Here is a 14,546-nt window from a genome sequence, read left to right as displayed (position 1 = left end):
AGAATGGGCCAACTATATTGATTTGTATCGGGTTTTTGGTAAATGGGCTCATATCTTCTTCTTTTTAAAAATAAGACTTATATACATTTTCAACTTAATGTCTGCAGCCGAGGCCTGGGTTAGATGGCCACTTTGTGTGCCTCCCATAGAGCTGCACCGGGTTCAAGTCCTCATGGAGGAATATAGAACCATTTATTATGTGTACTCCCATGTAGTGTGTGTGAGTGAGTTGTGTGGGTGTGTAATACATGGGTGTATAAATGTAATGCCTAGGATTGGGGGTTGTCCAATCCACTTGACCAAAAAAAAAAAAACAAATTATACAAATTATTCTTTGGCTTGTCGAGAGAGATACCATTAAAAATAATAAACAAACTACTACAACTACTATTATTAGTATGTATCATAAAATAAAGAAAAAATTTTACTCCTCTCTTCTAAGAGATGCTAAAATGAAACTTCGTTCCCTTTTATTTATAAAATATATACCTTTTTTCTTATAATTTTTTTAAAAAAAATATTCTCTTTAAGACTTTAACTTATTTAAAATTTTGTGTTAACTAATATCAATTTTATCTATTTTTCTAAAAAAAATAAATTATATTTTACAAAAATATCTTTTAAAAAAAAATTTATTTTTTCTGAATAAATTTTGTATACCAAAATATCCTTTAACAAATTATTTTTCTAGTGATTAAATTATATTTTTATTAAAATATCCTTCAAAATATTTTGTAGTGATTAAATTATTTTTTGTTAAGATAACGTTCAATATTATTTTCTTAGTGATTAAATCATGATGTCAATGCATATTATTTTTACATTAAATTAAAAAATTCTTCCTGTGAGACTAGTAGAAAAAAAATATTAAACCAAACTTGTAAAACCATGTTTAATAATATGCATTGATATCATAATATTAACAGTAAAAACATGCAAAAAAATTGTTGTTAAAATTTTTTTGGGTAAATTATAATTTAGTAACTAAAAAATTATTGAAGGTTATCTTAGTAAAAAATAATTTAATCATTAAAAAATATTTTGAAGAATATTTTCGTAAAAATATAATTTAGCCACTAGAAAAATAATTTGTTAAAGGATACTTTGATAAACAAAATTTAATTGCAAAATATTAAATTTTTGATAAGAGTATTTTTTGTAAGAAAAATTATTTATTTTTCTTAAAAGATAGATAAAATTGACAATAGTTAATACAAAAAATTTTAAATGAATTAAAGAAGAGGTTTTTACAAATTATAAGAGAAGAAAATATATATTTTATAAATAGAGAGACAAAAACAAAAGTGTCATTTTAATATATCTTTAAAAAAAGAGTAAAATTTTCTTTAAAATAAAAGAAAGTGGTATTTTAGTATAACTAAATAAATACTCATTTAGTCACCAAACAACTTTTAAAAGTCACCAACAAAAAAAAAAACAAATACTCATTTAATAGTAAGTAATGTTAGACAAAAAAAAATAGTGTCAATAACTACTTTTAAAGATGACTACTTTTAAAAATCAAGGTTAAAATTTTCCACTCTACTATTGGATCAATTATCTTGTATGGGACAAAATATTAGGTATGAAAATGAACATAAAAACATAAATTTAGTAGGAGTAAATGAAAATGCTTCAATAGATAAATACTAATACTTGAAGAGATAAAAATAAGAAAAAAATAACTATTTGTACCTATAAACTTTACGAACGCTAACAAAAATATCCATTAAACAAAAAACTAACAAAAAACTAACGTTATACTTATAAAAGATAAATTTCATGTGACAAAAATATTAAAACCTAACATTTCATGACTTTTTAATAAAATTCTCAAATTACCCATAAATCAACAAAAAATTAGAATTTAAATACTTTTTTATCACACAAAACCCATTTTTTATAGATATAACATTAGTTTTCTTGTTTGATGAGTATTTTTATTAATGTTCACAAAATTTATGAATATAAATAGTTATTTTTCCTAAAAATATCTAGTGGATATAAAAAAGAAAGTTAAAGTGACGTCCATTATTAAAAAGATAGTGTTATTTGACCATATTGAAAAAGATTAGGACAACATCAAGAAGATAAATCAAATGAAATGATAATACGATAGTTAAGAGCAGAGACAGATATAAAAAGACTCTAAATAATTTGATGAAAAGTGATAGAAATATAAATGGATTGAATACTGACAATCTGACATGATTCATAACAAATCGTCTGATTTATATGAACAAAAATATATTTCAATTGGATATTTGCACTCCCAAGAACATTTTACAAGTAAATACTTTTCAAAAATCGTATTTTGTTCTTCCGCTTGCTAAAATGAGGCACAACATATCTGGGATATCAAGAGAAGAGGAATAAAAATTCCAAGACTCGAGCATTAATCGTTTTCTTGATCCTTTAAAATGAACAACCTGCGAATCATAACACGGACAAAATAGGGTTAAAACCTCACAAGACAATGTAGATATTTTTCTAAAACACCAAATGAAGTGCCTTCAGATACATCACCGAAATGGTAGATAAAAAAATATCTTTCCTTTTCCCCAGTAAATTACCATTTGGACTCGCAAAATATTAGTTCACTACTCTCTCATGGTCCTCGAAACTCGAAAGATCAGTTTAACTTGACAAATCGACCAAAGTGAGAACCGATTTGTTAGCAAACTAAAATTCTGAGGGCTAATTTAACTGTTAACATAATCTTTTGCGTACCTAGTGATAATTATCAATTTTTAAGGATACTGAATCATACAAGGATTAAAATGGTGATTTATTCTGGGAAAAAAAACAGAGAGGGGGGCGGGGGTGAACCACCAGCTTGATCCTTAAAGGATCTGTAAATCAACCCCCAAAAGACTTGTTATTTTTTTTAAAAGTATTAATGAAAAGACATTTTAAGGACTAATTTGTCATTATATTGATCTTCTAAGAAGTAAGTCATTACTATATTAACCATTCTGATAACACGAGAATATAACATCTTTCCGAGTCTCAAATAATGGCATTTTAATCTTTTGGGGCTCAAAGCGGTGCTTAACTCTTTTCAATGGCCGTCTCAAGAAGCATTGATTATAAGTTGTTTCGAACTCGAAATATACAAAGCACATTTAAGTCTGAAATATACCTTGACGTCCAATGGCATGCCACGAAACTGTCCAGCACCCTCTGGCGGAGTCCAATTGTACATGGCACACGGTAAGAACAATACTTTAGTACCGCGAATGTCTTCGGTGAAAGCAACAGTTTTGGAAAACCTGTTGGCATCAAATTGAGGTTTGGACTTCACAACCAAAGCAAGCGCCAACTGATCTCCAAGCATCCGTGAAGCTTTCATGTATTCCGTGCGGTAAACTCTCAAAACATCTTGTAGAAAAAGCTTTGCCCTTCATATATTATGAAATTAGAGGGAGGAATTAGGAAAATGGAAGAGCTACTGATTTTCAAACATGCAAATGGAAGAAAAATGATCAGCAAAACAATGAGAAAATAGAAGATCATGAAATTGATGGTACTATTAATTAACTTGCAAAGGGGGGGGGGGGGGGGAAGAAGCATATCAAAAGTATTTGCTGGTATAAACTTTTACATGTAATATCAAAACTCCTCAGTCCTCACTATTTTCCATCTTTTAAAATGACTTCGGTAGCATTAATGAAAACATCAGAATGCTAGCATAAATGGTAGAGTTTAAGTTTGATTAATTCTTCATAGGAATCATTCACAAGCAATCTCCGAACAAATGTTTTAGCAGAATTGAGTCAGATCTTTAAACGTTCATCTAACCGCTTAAGCTTTTATAGGAGTTTCTCCTTAACAAGTCTAATATAGTCAAAGAGAAAATAAATCATCATAAACAACTATGATTTATATAGTGTGAGCCTAATTACACCAACATTTTATGGAAACCATGTCCGAAACAAAAACAATACCAGTGTTTTTCATGTTTGAGGAAACCTGAAACTACCAAGAGATGTGTTACAGGACATGTATTGTGAGTTCAACAGACAAACGATCTACTGGAAATTCTTTATTTTTGCGATTAAAGTGAAACTATAGAGACAAGATTGGTCATGATTTATTAAATATTTGATTTTTAATAAAAGAACTAAAAGGGTATCATTTGATCCATACAAGCAACCCCGTTATGTGGAATAAAGCATGGAGGTTATATATGAAGTAAATGTAGTTAAATGAAAATCACATACAATCCAATTTGTTTACCTTAAAATTGCATCAGGAGTACCCCTGACTGCAATGAATCCTGAATTTATCGGTTGTCCCTTGTTGTTCCTAAATGTTAGAGCCAAGTCAAAATTCGGATGGTCATGAAAAATCTGCCCTAAATCATCAACCACTGCCATATCAGAATCGGTGAAGATGTAGTGAGTGATATTCCCTGGCCTCTGAGAAAGCATCTTATGCCGTGAATCCAAAAAGGCCTGTAAAGAAGGAAAAAACTATATCTTACCCTTAAGAGCTACATCATAAATTCTAATTATGTTAAATGACAAAAGAACAGTATGATGTGACTATATAATTGAAATATCAAACAGAAAGAATGACAAAGATAACAGAACCATTGGTCTATTTTCGTGCATGAGATTGCAGCCACTGGCAAATTTATAAAGTAATAATTTTAATTAGATTACAAAGACACATACGGAGAAATGTTCAAAATAAACTCATACAGATGATCAACTAGTTTTATTCAAAATATTTTCTATACAGCAACGTGATCTTACAATATAAGACCTGATCCTTTGGAGCATCAATTTGTCTCGTGAATATTCACCTTGTATAGGATAAAGGGTAACTTGGCTTCTCTGTACTGAGAAGTCAGACTTTGGATCGGTGAGAATAATCACATTGCTCCGGGGCATTGCCACCTGCAGATGTCATCCATACCAAACGTTGAAGAAATTATTCCTAATATAGTTATATCGCAATATACGCTTAAAGGAAAATGACAATAACAATACACTTCAATAAATTAGACGCCAAATATTTTGATCAACCTTTGATATAAGTAGATCGAAGAAAAAAGTATGCAACATAGCATGACTTTTGCTTGATGGTTAGAACAAATTAGACATAAAAAGTCAGAAAGGCTAGATCAAAGAATTATAGGATTGTCTAGGCACTATTCAATCTTTCAAGCTACAAAGTTACATTATGATTCATCTTCCAAGCTCACTCCTAGTATTAGTTCCATTTAATGAACTCCAAAAGTATAAAATTATAGAAAAAGATGAAGGACTTCATCAATCTGCTAGGTAACAGATAATGTACAGGCCACAATAAGCAAAAACATTAAATTTCTTTTGATACAGTGAAGTAAAGTTTTATTCAATAATTACCTTAATGAAGTTAATGAAGGCATTCAGAACGGCCATTGACCTCTCAACCTTATTATATGAAGCACTGCCAACTACTGTTTTTATTGCTTTATCATCTGCAGTATTGACTGAGGAATTATAAATTGTAAAAACAGTGACAAATGCAACACTATCCTCCAAAGCTGATCTTCCGTTAGAACCATGTGTTCTGTTAAGAGCCTTTGTTCCTGTAAATTGTTAACATGTAAAAGACAACATAAGAATTATGAACATCTGAAGTAATGTAACCAAGTTAATAAATGATATGAAAGTAGTGAATATAATCTTGACTTGTAAACATATAAAAATCAGCAAAAGGAAATTGTAATTATCCAGATATCATTAGATATATCATTAAACCGTAAAAGTGATTCATCTATCTCTGATGGAAAAGTCAACCTTGGGGAGAGATTTCATGACAGACATGGATCTATCCAAAACAATATAATTACAAATTGGCTACTACCTGATAAACTGCTATTTAAAAAAATCATTTGGCCAATGGTCTAAAATCCAAGTACCATGTGAAGTATACATACAATTTTCCATTTCAATACCCAATTCACAAGTAGATTTTACAAGTAGCCCTATTCTAGATAATATAAGTTCCAAGACAGACATATATGGAGTTACATGTTTTTGAATCAAAGCATATAAGGAAATGAGACAAATAAACGTAGATACCTTGGCATTGCAATCGATTAGATAAGCCTTGTCCAGCCGCAGGACCAAGAACCAGATGATCAAATTTTTTATTAAGTTTCTCGGGAGGTTCCATAGTTTGTGAACTCTGCTGCAACTCCTTCACTAAAAAAAGCATGAAGTTTACTTATAAAGCACAGTTGAAAGCAGAAAGACTAATAAAAAGGAAAGAAGGTATTACCCACCAGAAAATAGATGAGTAAGCAATAAAATTAGAGGAAGACCAAAAAGAAAACGGTGCCATCCCCTCATCCTTTTCATGCCCGATAGATGTAGAATACAATTTTAACGGAAACAGAAACAAGGAAGAAACTAAGATAGGTCCTGCAACCACTTGCGTCTCAGCTGCATAAATGATAAAAAAGAATTCAGGATCACGCTTGACACGAAAACAAAATGTAGATGGAGGGGGAAAAGAAGTAAATCAATTTTTTCATTAAAAAGGCATGCAGTTCAACCACCCAAATAAAAGAGAAAAATAATAGAGGGCAGTTTGGTGCTATAAGGGTCCTGGTATGTGGGAGTCCAAGGAAGGGTTTCGCTGAAAGAAAAATGCATATGAAAAATGTGTGATTTAACAAATTTTGAAAAATATCATGGGCAAATAACAAGTGAATTACTTCAGTTAGCTCCACCAGAATAGCAAAAGCCTTTTGCTAGTTTAAAATGAATACGCTGTTTTCATGTGATAACCAAAAAGAACAAGAAATTATTATTGAACATTTGATTGGGTGTTGGTAGCAACACTGAAATTGCAAAGAAACTTAAAATCAGGTCTCCTAAGTTCCAAACATTTGATGGGGTGTTCAAAGTAACATTTGTTTATTGTAGTATTAGTGTCAACTAAAGTTGCATAAATATTATAGAAGTCAAATCCATGCAAGTTGATCCTGAACTGGAAATCAATGTCTTTCAAAAGAACAAATCTTAACAAGGCATTTTCAATGGTTGAAATTAAAAACCAACCTGAAACTGCAAAGAAAGTTACCATATGTTCCATGAGCATTTGATACCCTACCCAACTTGCTGTTCATTACAAGTTTGTGACTAGTGTAGAATTAGTGTCAACTAATGCAAAATTGCAAGATTTACATATTTAGAAAAATGTATAAATATTAAGAACATAAAGTTTATACAACTGAACTCAAAGTTGAAAGCAACATCTTTCATAGGAACACATCTTTTATATTCGTACTTGATGGGGGTGTTGAAAGGAAGGCCTTAAATTGCCAAGAAACTTAATTGCAATAATCATAGGATACAAAATCAGCCAATCCTTACACCAACTACATTTAACTTTCCTGCTACAGCCAAGTGAAGTGCAAATTTGCAAATTGCAATCAATGACTACTTTAGATTCAATAGCTAAGCTTCAATCTGTGAATTATCCTTCAACTCAACTTGTCTATGATGTTTCTGAGTCTTAGTCATGAGGTGAATGTACCTAAATCTCATACCCATTAATGGATGCTTTCTAATCAAGACATCCTTTCTATAAGCTTCCCTAAGCACAACTGTCTGAGTCCTAATCTTATTGGAAATGTAAAATATGCCAGGGTGATGAACCAAAGCCTTCTTAAATCTTGAGTCCAACCCCAAACACTCTCCATAACAAAGTAAGTTCCCTCGCTCTGTCTTCTTTGACACTAGAAGACAGAGCAACTCATGCAAAATTGCCACTATCCACTTCTCTGCCAGGTCACTACTTAGATCAAGATGAAATGCATCTTCATATGGGGAAATATAAGGTAATTTTTGCCAATTCTCAACCCAACTCTTCACTCTCTTTTCAAGATCAAAACCTTTTGGATAAAACATGGGAAATGAAATATCATGTCTTCTTTTGTCTCCACAATAGTCCAAGCTCATTGCCCTCTTCTCCAAGTCGGAGACAGAGAGCTCTTTTCTCCAAGAAACAAGCTCTAAAGCAAGCATTTCTTTTCCGGATGATGGATCTTCGATGTTACAAACATCAAAATAATCAGGGTAATCGGCCAAAAGAGTCTTAACATAATCATGAGGAAGACCCAAATCCCATTTTAGCTTATCAATTACATAAAGTGGCAATTTTCCCATACCAGCAAGCATCAGAAGCCTTGCAATCCTATGAACAATGTCTACACGGTTAATGGGACAATTGTGGATATCCATTTCTTCTTTGTGTAGGCATAAAGCATGAGGTGTGAGCTTAACATGTGGAGGGAAGCCACGATCTGGTTGGAATTGCATGAAAATACAATGATACTTGTCTATAAATTTGGTGGTTGTCATGGAAAGGTTAAGGGGATCTTTCAACAGAGAAGCATTGTATAAGGAGAGGGATTTGGAAGTAGATGAAACTATTTCATTCTTGAAGGAAACGACCTGTTTAAGATCTTTCTCTTTAAGGATTGCATTATCAAGATACAAGTCCCGAACCCATTTGACCTTTGCATTCACAAAAGTCCTAACGAGGATGAACTGACGAGGAAGTTTGGAGGGGAGAGCCATGAATGACCAGCTCACTACCCTGTAAAGTAAAACACTCTGTCACCAGGGTCCAATTCTTCAATAGACTTCAAAACTTACACAGCTAAACTCAAAAACTTTAACACAATATAAAGTTGACCAAAGAACAAAACGTCCAGCACAAACTTTTGTGCCATTCAACTATGTTCTATTTTAATAGAATGCTATAGCATTGCCTAATCCATGTAACTCGCACCACCCACTGGAATAACGCTTAATTGTTTTTGTCAACTATGTTCAGTTAAAGCAACAACGTGTAAGTCTTGTGATACCCTAATCTACTCAAATTGTGTAAACATAACCTACAGAAGAATTCTCAAATTATAGGAAAATTGCAACAGGTGAAGGGAGTGGACCAGGTCAAGCCGTAAGGGTCATATGTGTAGTTGAAACATTTGAATCTAGGACGGATTCTAGTCCAAGTAGGTTACACAATAAAATATTTAGTATCACAGTTAGCAACATCACAACATCACCTTCCCAATGCAGCAAACAGAGACGAGATACTTTCCTTACTCTGTTCACCAAAAATACACAATGCAATAATTCCAAAGTACAGATTTCAAAAAAAAAAAAGGGTCCAGACTTCATATAGAATGCTTCCAATTGTGGACTGCATTAGGCAATATCACTGGCACAACGGCATAGGACAGCAATTGCAGTGTGAACTGAAATCACATGAATTGCCAAAATGTAACTCAAAGCCAAAGTCAATTAATCACTTGTATTTTACAAATGCAAAGAAGACAGAGATCAAATTCAAAGTTCACACATCACAGCAAATGCAAACATTCCACATTTCTATTTTTCTAAGCTTCCTCAACAACCAAACATTGATCACCAAGCAAGAATGAAAAGTTCAAACTAGAAGAGAGGAGATCGGCGAAGAGATCTGACCGGCGGCGAGAGAGAGTACAGAGGAAGCGACCGAGACTGGGTGAGCAGAGAGCACAACAGCGACGGAGAGAGGCGCATAATACCGGAGGGGATCAGATCGGCGATGAGGTCACAGGTTGCAGCCTCGCTGGAGAGACATTACATAGCTGCAGCGACGGTGGAGAGAGAAGACATAGAAGCAGCCTCAGTGAAGAGATGGGAGTGATTCTGGACAAAAAAGTGGGCTGCGGTTTGGAGAGGAAGATTAGGGATTTGGAGGACTGGTAAGTGAATCGAGAATGGGTTGTGGCACAGAGGTGATTTTCTTCATAATTTACTAATCTGGTATGCGTAGCATTTTTTTAATCAGACATTAAAAGATAAGACATTTTTTAATTTATTTTTAAATTTTTTTAATTAAATTAATCTATTAAAAATTAAAATTTAATTATATATAATATCTGACATATTTAATTAAATATTGATTAAATATGTTTAAGAAAATTTATTAATTTAATTATTTTTTTAATTACAAAAGATATATTCTCAATATGACTTAACGATTAAATTGATAGATTTTTATAAACATATTTAATTGATGTCTAATTAAATATGTAAAGGAACATGTATTTATCAATTAACCATTTACATCATTCATCATTTGTGAGTTGAATGAAAAATATAATTAAATTTTAATCTTTAATAATAGACCAATTTGATTGAAAAAAATGTTTAGGGACAATTTTAAAGAATGTATTTATCTTTTAGGATTAATTTGAATATGAATCCTTCTATGATGCACGGATACCGACACGAACACGAAATACGACACGACACAGGACACGCGAATACACAAATTTTAAAATCTTATAAGATACGGGAACACAACATATATATAAAATATAAAGTATTTTTTAGATAAATTACAATAAATTTTTTATATTTTATTGGTATTAAAATATAAAATAATTTTTTAATTATTTTTAATGTCTTCTTTTAACTATATAAAAGTATTTAAAATATTTTTATTTTAATAAATAATAATATATATTATTTTTAAACTCATTTCAAAAATACATGTTAAGAATAAGGCTGAACATGCTGACACATGATGTTTTTAGGGTGTCTAAATGTATCTGAAATTTTTTTATTATTTTTTATTAAAAGACACTAGGCACGCATGTCAGACAAATAAAATGTCTATATTTAATAGGAACCTTACATTATATAATAGTTAAAAAATTTAGAGGACTAATTGTCAGTCAATTTCAGCATACGATTAACAATTTTGTAATAAAAATAAAACAAAAAATTAATATAAATTATGACTACTAAATTAAAAATTAAATTGAATAAATTAAAATTTTGTAGACTAAATTAAAGTATAAGTATCTCAAAAATCAATCTAATATCAAGTTAAGATCAAATATTTAAAATTTAATGAGTTTAACTAACATATATTCAGAGTTTATTTGAAAATTATTTAATATGAGAAAAAAATTTATTTTTTTAAAAAATGATTTTTATTTTAAATTTAATTACATAATTTAAAATAACTATAATATATTAATATAATAGAATTTAAGTTTGAAGAGTGTAAGAATGAATTTGAAAATTAAACCCCTTTTAATGTGATTTATAAATAAAATAAAAATAAAAAATTGAAGTTTTCAAAAAATTTTAAATTATTTATTTTTAGTTGTTCCAAAATAAAAAAAATCATTCTTAAATAAATTCTAATTCATAACCTTCTAAATAAATTCTAAAAATACATAATAAACTTATCACTAATAAAAAATTTTAAATATTTTTATTTAATAAATATAAAATATTAAAAATAAATACATTAAAAATTTAATTTTTTATATTTTTAATAAAAAAAAATTTATTTTATGATCTCAACATAATAAATAAATTTTAATTTAATTTTATACACTTTTAGTCTTTTACACTAAATAAGTAAATATAATGTAATACAAAAACTTACAGAAGAAAAGAAACCGTTCCTTCCTTTGAGAGTTTCATTTCACCCGCCTCCGTCGCTCGTCCGCCAGCTCCATTGCCACTTTCTCTCTTCCCCTGTTTCAATTCCTTTCCAGCCGCTCCCAACATTCCAAACCAAATGCTCTTCCACAACCCCCTTCGTCACTCACTATCTCTCTTACTTTCCACACTCAAACAAAAACCCACTCCTACATTCTCATTCTCCCTTCTTCATCACCGTCACCGCTTCTCTTCTTCCTGGCTCTCCGTTCGCGGAAACCCCCTCATTAAATGGCCAACCCTGCCAATCCCTCAACCCCCTCCCAATCCCAATCCCGAACCCCAACCCCACTCCAATTTCTCGCCGCGCGATTTCTCCGCAATTGCCAATATATTCGCCGACTCTTCCATCTCTCCCGGATCGCTCCTCCATGCGGAACTGGACCGCTCCGGGATTGAACCGGGTTCAGAGCTACTGCTCGCCGTGTTTGACCGTTTCGGTTCGTCGCCCAAGCTGCTTCACTCGCTGTTCCTGTGGGCCGAGAAGCAACCCGGGTTCAGACCTAATTCGAAGCTCTTCGACGCTGTGGTCAACGCTCTCGCTAAGTCCAGGGAGTTTGACTCCGCTTGGACGCTGATTCTTCATCAGATCGATGATGGAAACGACGAGGGAGAAGCTTTGGTTTCCGTTGCCACCTTCGCTATCATGATTCGACGCTATGCACGTGCAGGTTAAAAAAACCCGAATATTTTCCGTTTATGTTTTCGTACGTTTCAATCTGAATCTATGAAAGAATAAGATAATGATGTTGATAATTTGCGAGTGAGAATTTTAACTCTTAGGAAAGTATAGAGAAATGGTTTAATTTTAACCTAAAAGAATGAAATTTTTCAGGTATGGTGCAACCTGCAATTCGTACATTTGAGTTTGGAAGAAAGCACAATTCAATTATAGATTCTGGATCGGAATCGAGTTTATTTGAGATATTGTTGGATTCACTTTGCAAAGAAGGGTCTGTTAGGGCAGCTTACGAGTATTTATGTCTAAGAAAGAAGATGACCCAGGGTTGGGTTCCTTCCATTCGGGCTTATAACATAATGTTAAATGGATGGTTTCGGTCAAGGAAACTCAAACACGGTGAGAGACTTTGGGAGGAGATGAAGAAGGAGAATGTAAGACCAACTGTTGTGACATATGGTACCCTTATCGAAGGGTATTGTCGGATGCGTCGAGTTGAAAAGGCGCTCGAGATCGTTGGTGACATGATCAAAGAAGGAATTGCACCAAATGCAATAGTGTATAATCCAATAATTGATGCATTGGCAGAAGCTGGGAGATTTAAAGAGGCCTTGGGGATGATGGAACGATTTCATGTTTTAGAAATTGGCCCTACCGAATCGACATATAATTCTCTGGTAAAGGGGTTTTGTAAGGCAGGAGATCTTGTAGGTGCTAGTAAGATTCTTAAAATGATGATAAGTAGGGGTTTCATTCCAAGCTCCACCACCTATAATTACTTCTTTAGGTACTTCTCAAGATGCGGGAAGATTGAGGAAGGGATGAACTTGTATACCAAGATCATCCAATCCGGTTATACGCCTGATCGGCTAACATACCATCTTTTGGTGAAGATGTTATGTGAAGAGGAAAGGTTAGACTTGGCAGTTCGAGTTAGCAAGGAAATGAGACATAAAGGATTGGACATGGACTTGGCTACAAGTACCATGTTAGTTCATTTGCTATGCAAAATGCGTAGGTTGGAAGAGGCTTTTGCTGAATTCGAGGACATGATACGAAGGGGTATAGTTCCTCAGTACCTTACTTTCCAGAGACTGAATGCGGAGTTAAAGAAACAGGGTATGACTGAAGTGGCACAAAAGCTTTGCAATTTGATGTCTTCCATTCCCCATTCTACCAGCTTGCCAAATACTTACAGTGAAGACAACAATGATGCGCGTGCAAGAAGGAATTCTATAATTCAGAAGGCCCAGGCATTTTCTGATATGTTGAAAAACTGTAACGACCCTCGAGAACTCGAAAAGTATAAATGTTCTTCTGAAAATGATGTCTCAAGTGCGAACGGTTTGATAGAGGATATTGAGAGAAAGATAAGTGCCAAACGAACATCTTCTGTGATTTGACCTCGTCATCAACCGGGAGCAAAACCAAACTGACTGTGCGAATGAGAATCAGTTCGCATCTGAGCACCGAACCACATTACATAATTGCGACATATCCAGAACAAAACGCAAAATATCTGCTCTGCGTTAGTCAGCAGTAAGTGGTTAAGCAAACTGATTTAGAAATGTCTATATAATTAGGATTTGGATATTCTAATGTGACCTTGTCATCTTTGCATTTTTACCTTTCATTCGATTGCTCTAGAAAAATGAAATTAAAATGAGAAACAATAAATGGTGAAGATACTTGTCTTGTTTATTTTTAAAACGAGAGGATCCAAATTCATATAATTATGTGTAAACCCTTGGTGTTCTGATGCAGAGCGCATGGCTGCAGAATATATGGAGCAAGTGAATTGCAGGAATATCAATAAGGAAGAACAAAATGGTGACGAAAACTAGCCCAAAAAGGATCATGTCTTCAATGATTTTGTTCTGAATGGTGGGAATATTCAATCTTAGGCAGGGTGCTTCGATGAAGAAAGTTGGACCATTTTATCATCCCAACACTAAAAGTTGTCAATATTTTTACAACAGCGAGAGGAAGTTATATATATATATATATATATATATATATAAGGAAATCACCCAAAAATGCAAAAATTTAGGCGGAAGACAAAAATAATCCCGACGGAAATTAATTTAGTTATGGAGAGAATAATGGTGATAACTTTGAATATGGATGCATGGTCTAATCCCGAAGGAAAAAGAAATGGAAACAACTGGAAAGTTTTAAGATCATGTCAACTTCACAGTTGCCGCTCTAAGCATTGATGTTTGCTATCTAGTTGTTTCTGCTAACATAGATGTATTTATTTCACATTTGGTCATTTTGTCACATTTTTTTTCCAGGAGTGTTTTTTGTCGTTTTCACCTTTTGAAATTAATTTTCTCAGCAACTAA

At 32.6% G+C, this 14,546-nt stretch overlaps 3 protein-coding genes across 4 annotated transcripts; 1 reads left to right on the top strand and 2 right to left on the bottom strand.

The window, feature by feature from the left end:
- Positions 1 to 2,156: 2,156 nt before the first annotated feature.
- On the bottom strand, positions 2,157 to 9,650 carry LOC112755661 (uncharacterized). Of its 2 annotated transcripts, none has more exons than XM_025803893.3 (8): positions 9,501 to 9,650; positions 6,281 to 6,440; positions 6,078 to 6,200; positions 5,376 to 5,581; positions 4,761 to 4,904; positions 4,240 to 4,457; positions 3,143 to 3,401; positions 2,157 to 2,429 (listed from the first exon to the last, which is right to left on the bottom strand). In XM_025803893.3, exons 2-8 carry the CDS (start codon positions 6,354 to 6,356, stop codon positions 2,301 to 2,303), a joined length of 1,155 nt encoding a protein of 384 aa, XP_025659678.1. In that variant the 5' UTR covers positions 6,357 to 6,440; positions 9,501 to 9,650; the 3' UTR covers positions 2,157 to 2,300. The 2 variants fall into 2 exon arrangements, with proteins under 2 accessions (XP_025659678.1, XP_025659679.1); XM_025803894.2 differs by lacking the exon at positions 9,501 to 9,650 and adding an exon at positions 7,062 to 7,202.
- On the bottom strand, positions 7,191 to 8,585 carry LOC112755662 (protein WHAT'S THIS FACTOR 9, mitochondrial-like). The gene has a single exon (XM_025803898.3). The coding sequence runs from the start codon at positions 8,583 to 8,585 to the stop codon at positions 7,461 to 7,463; it is 1,125 nt and encodes a 374-aa protein (XP_025659683.1). The 3' UTR covers positions 7,191 to 7,460.
- A 1,819-nt stretch (positions 9,651 to 11,469) lies between the features above and the next one.
- On the top strand, positions 11,470 to 14,173 carry LOC112757784 (uncharacterized). The gene is made up of 3 exons (XM_025806341.3): positions 11,470 to 12,193; positions 12,358 to 13,740; positions 13,966 to 14,173. The coding sequence occupies exons 1-2, from the start codon at positions 11,602 to 11,604 to the stop codon at positions 13,602 to 13,604; spliced, it is 1,839 nt and encodes a 612-aa protein (XP_025662126.2). The 5' UTR covers positions 11,470 to 11,601; the 3' UTR covers positions 13,605 to 13,740; positions 13,966 to 14,173.
- The last annotated feature ends 373 nt before the right edge of the window (positions 14,174 to 14,546 follow it).

The sequence above is a fragment of the Arachis hypogaea genome, chromosome 6 (assembly GCF_003086295.3).
Source record: "Arachis hypogaea cultivar Tifrunner chromosome 6, arahy.Tifrunner.gnm2.J5K5, whole genome shotgun sequence".
NCBI classification, from domain to species: Eukaryota; Viridiplantae; Streptophyta; class Magnoliopsida; order Fabales; family Fabaceae; genus Arachis; species Arachis hypogaea.
This window is presented reverse-complemented; position numbering and strand designations above follow the sequence as displayed.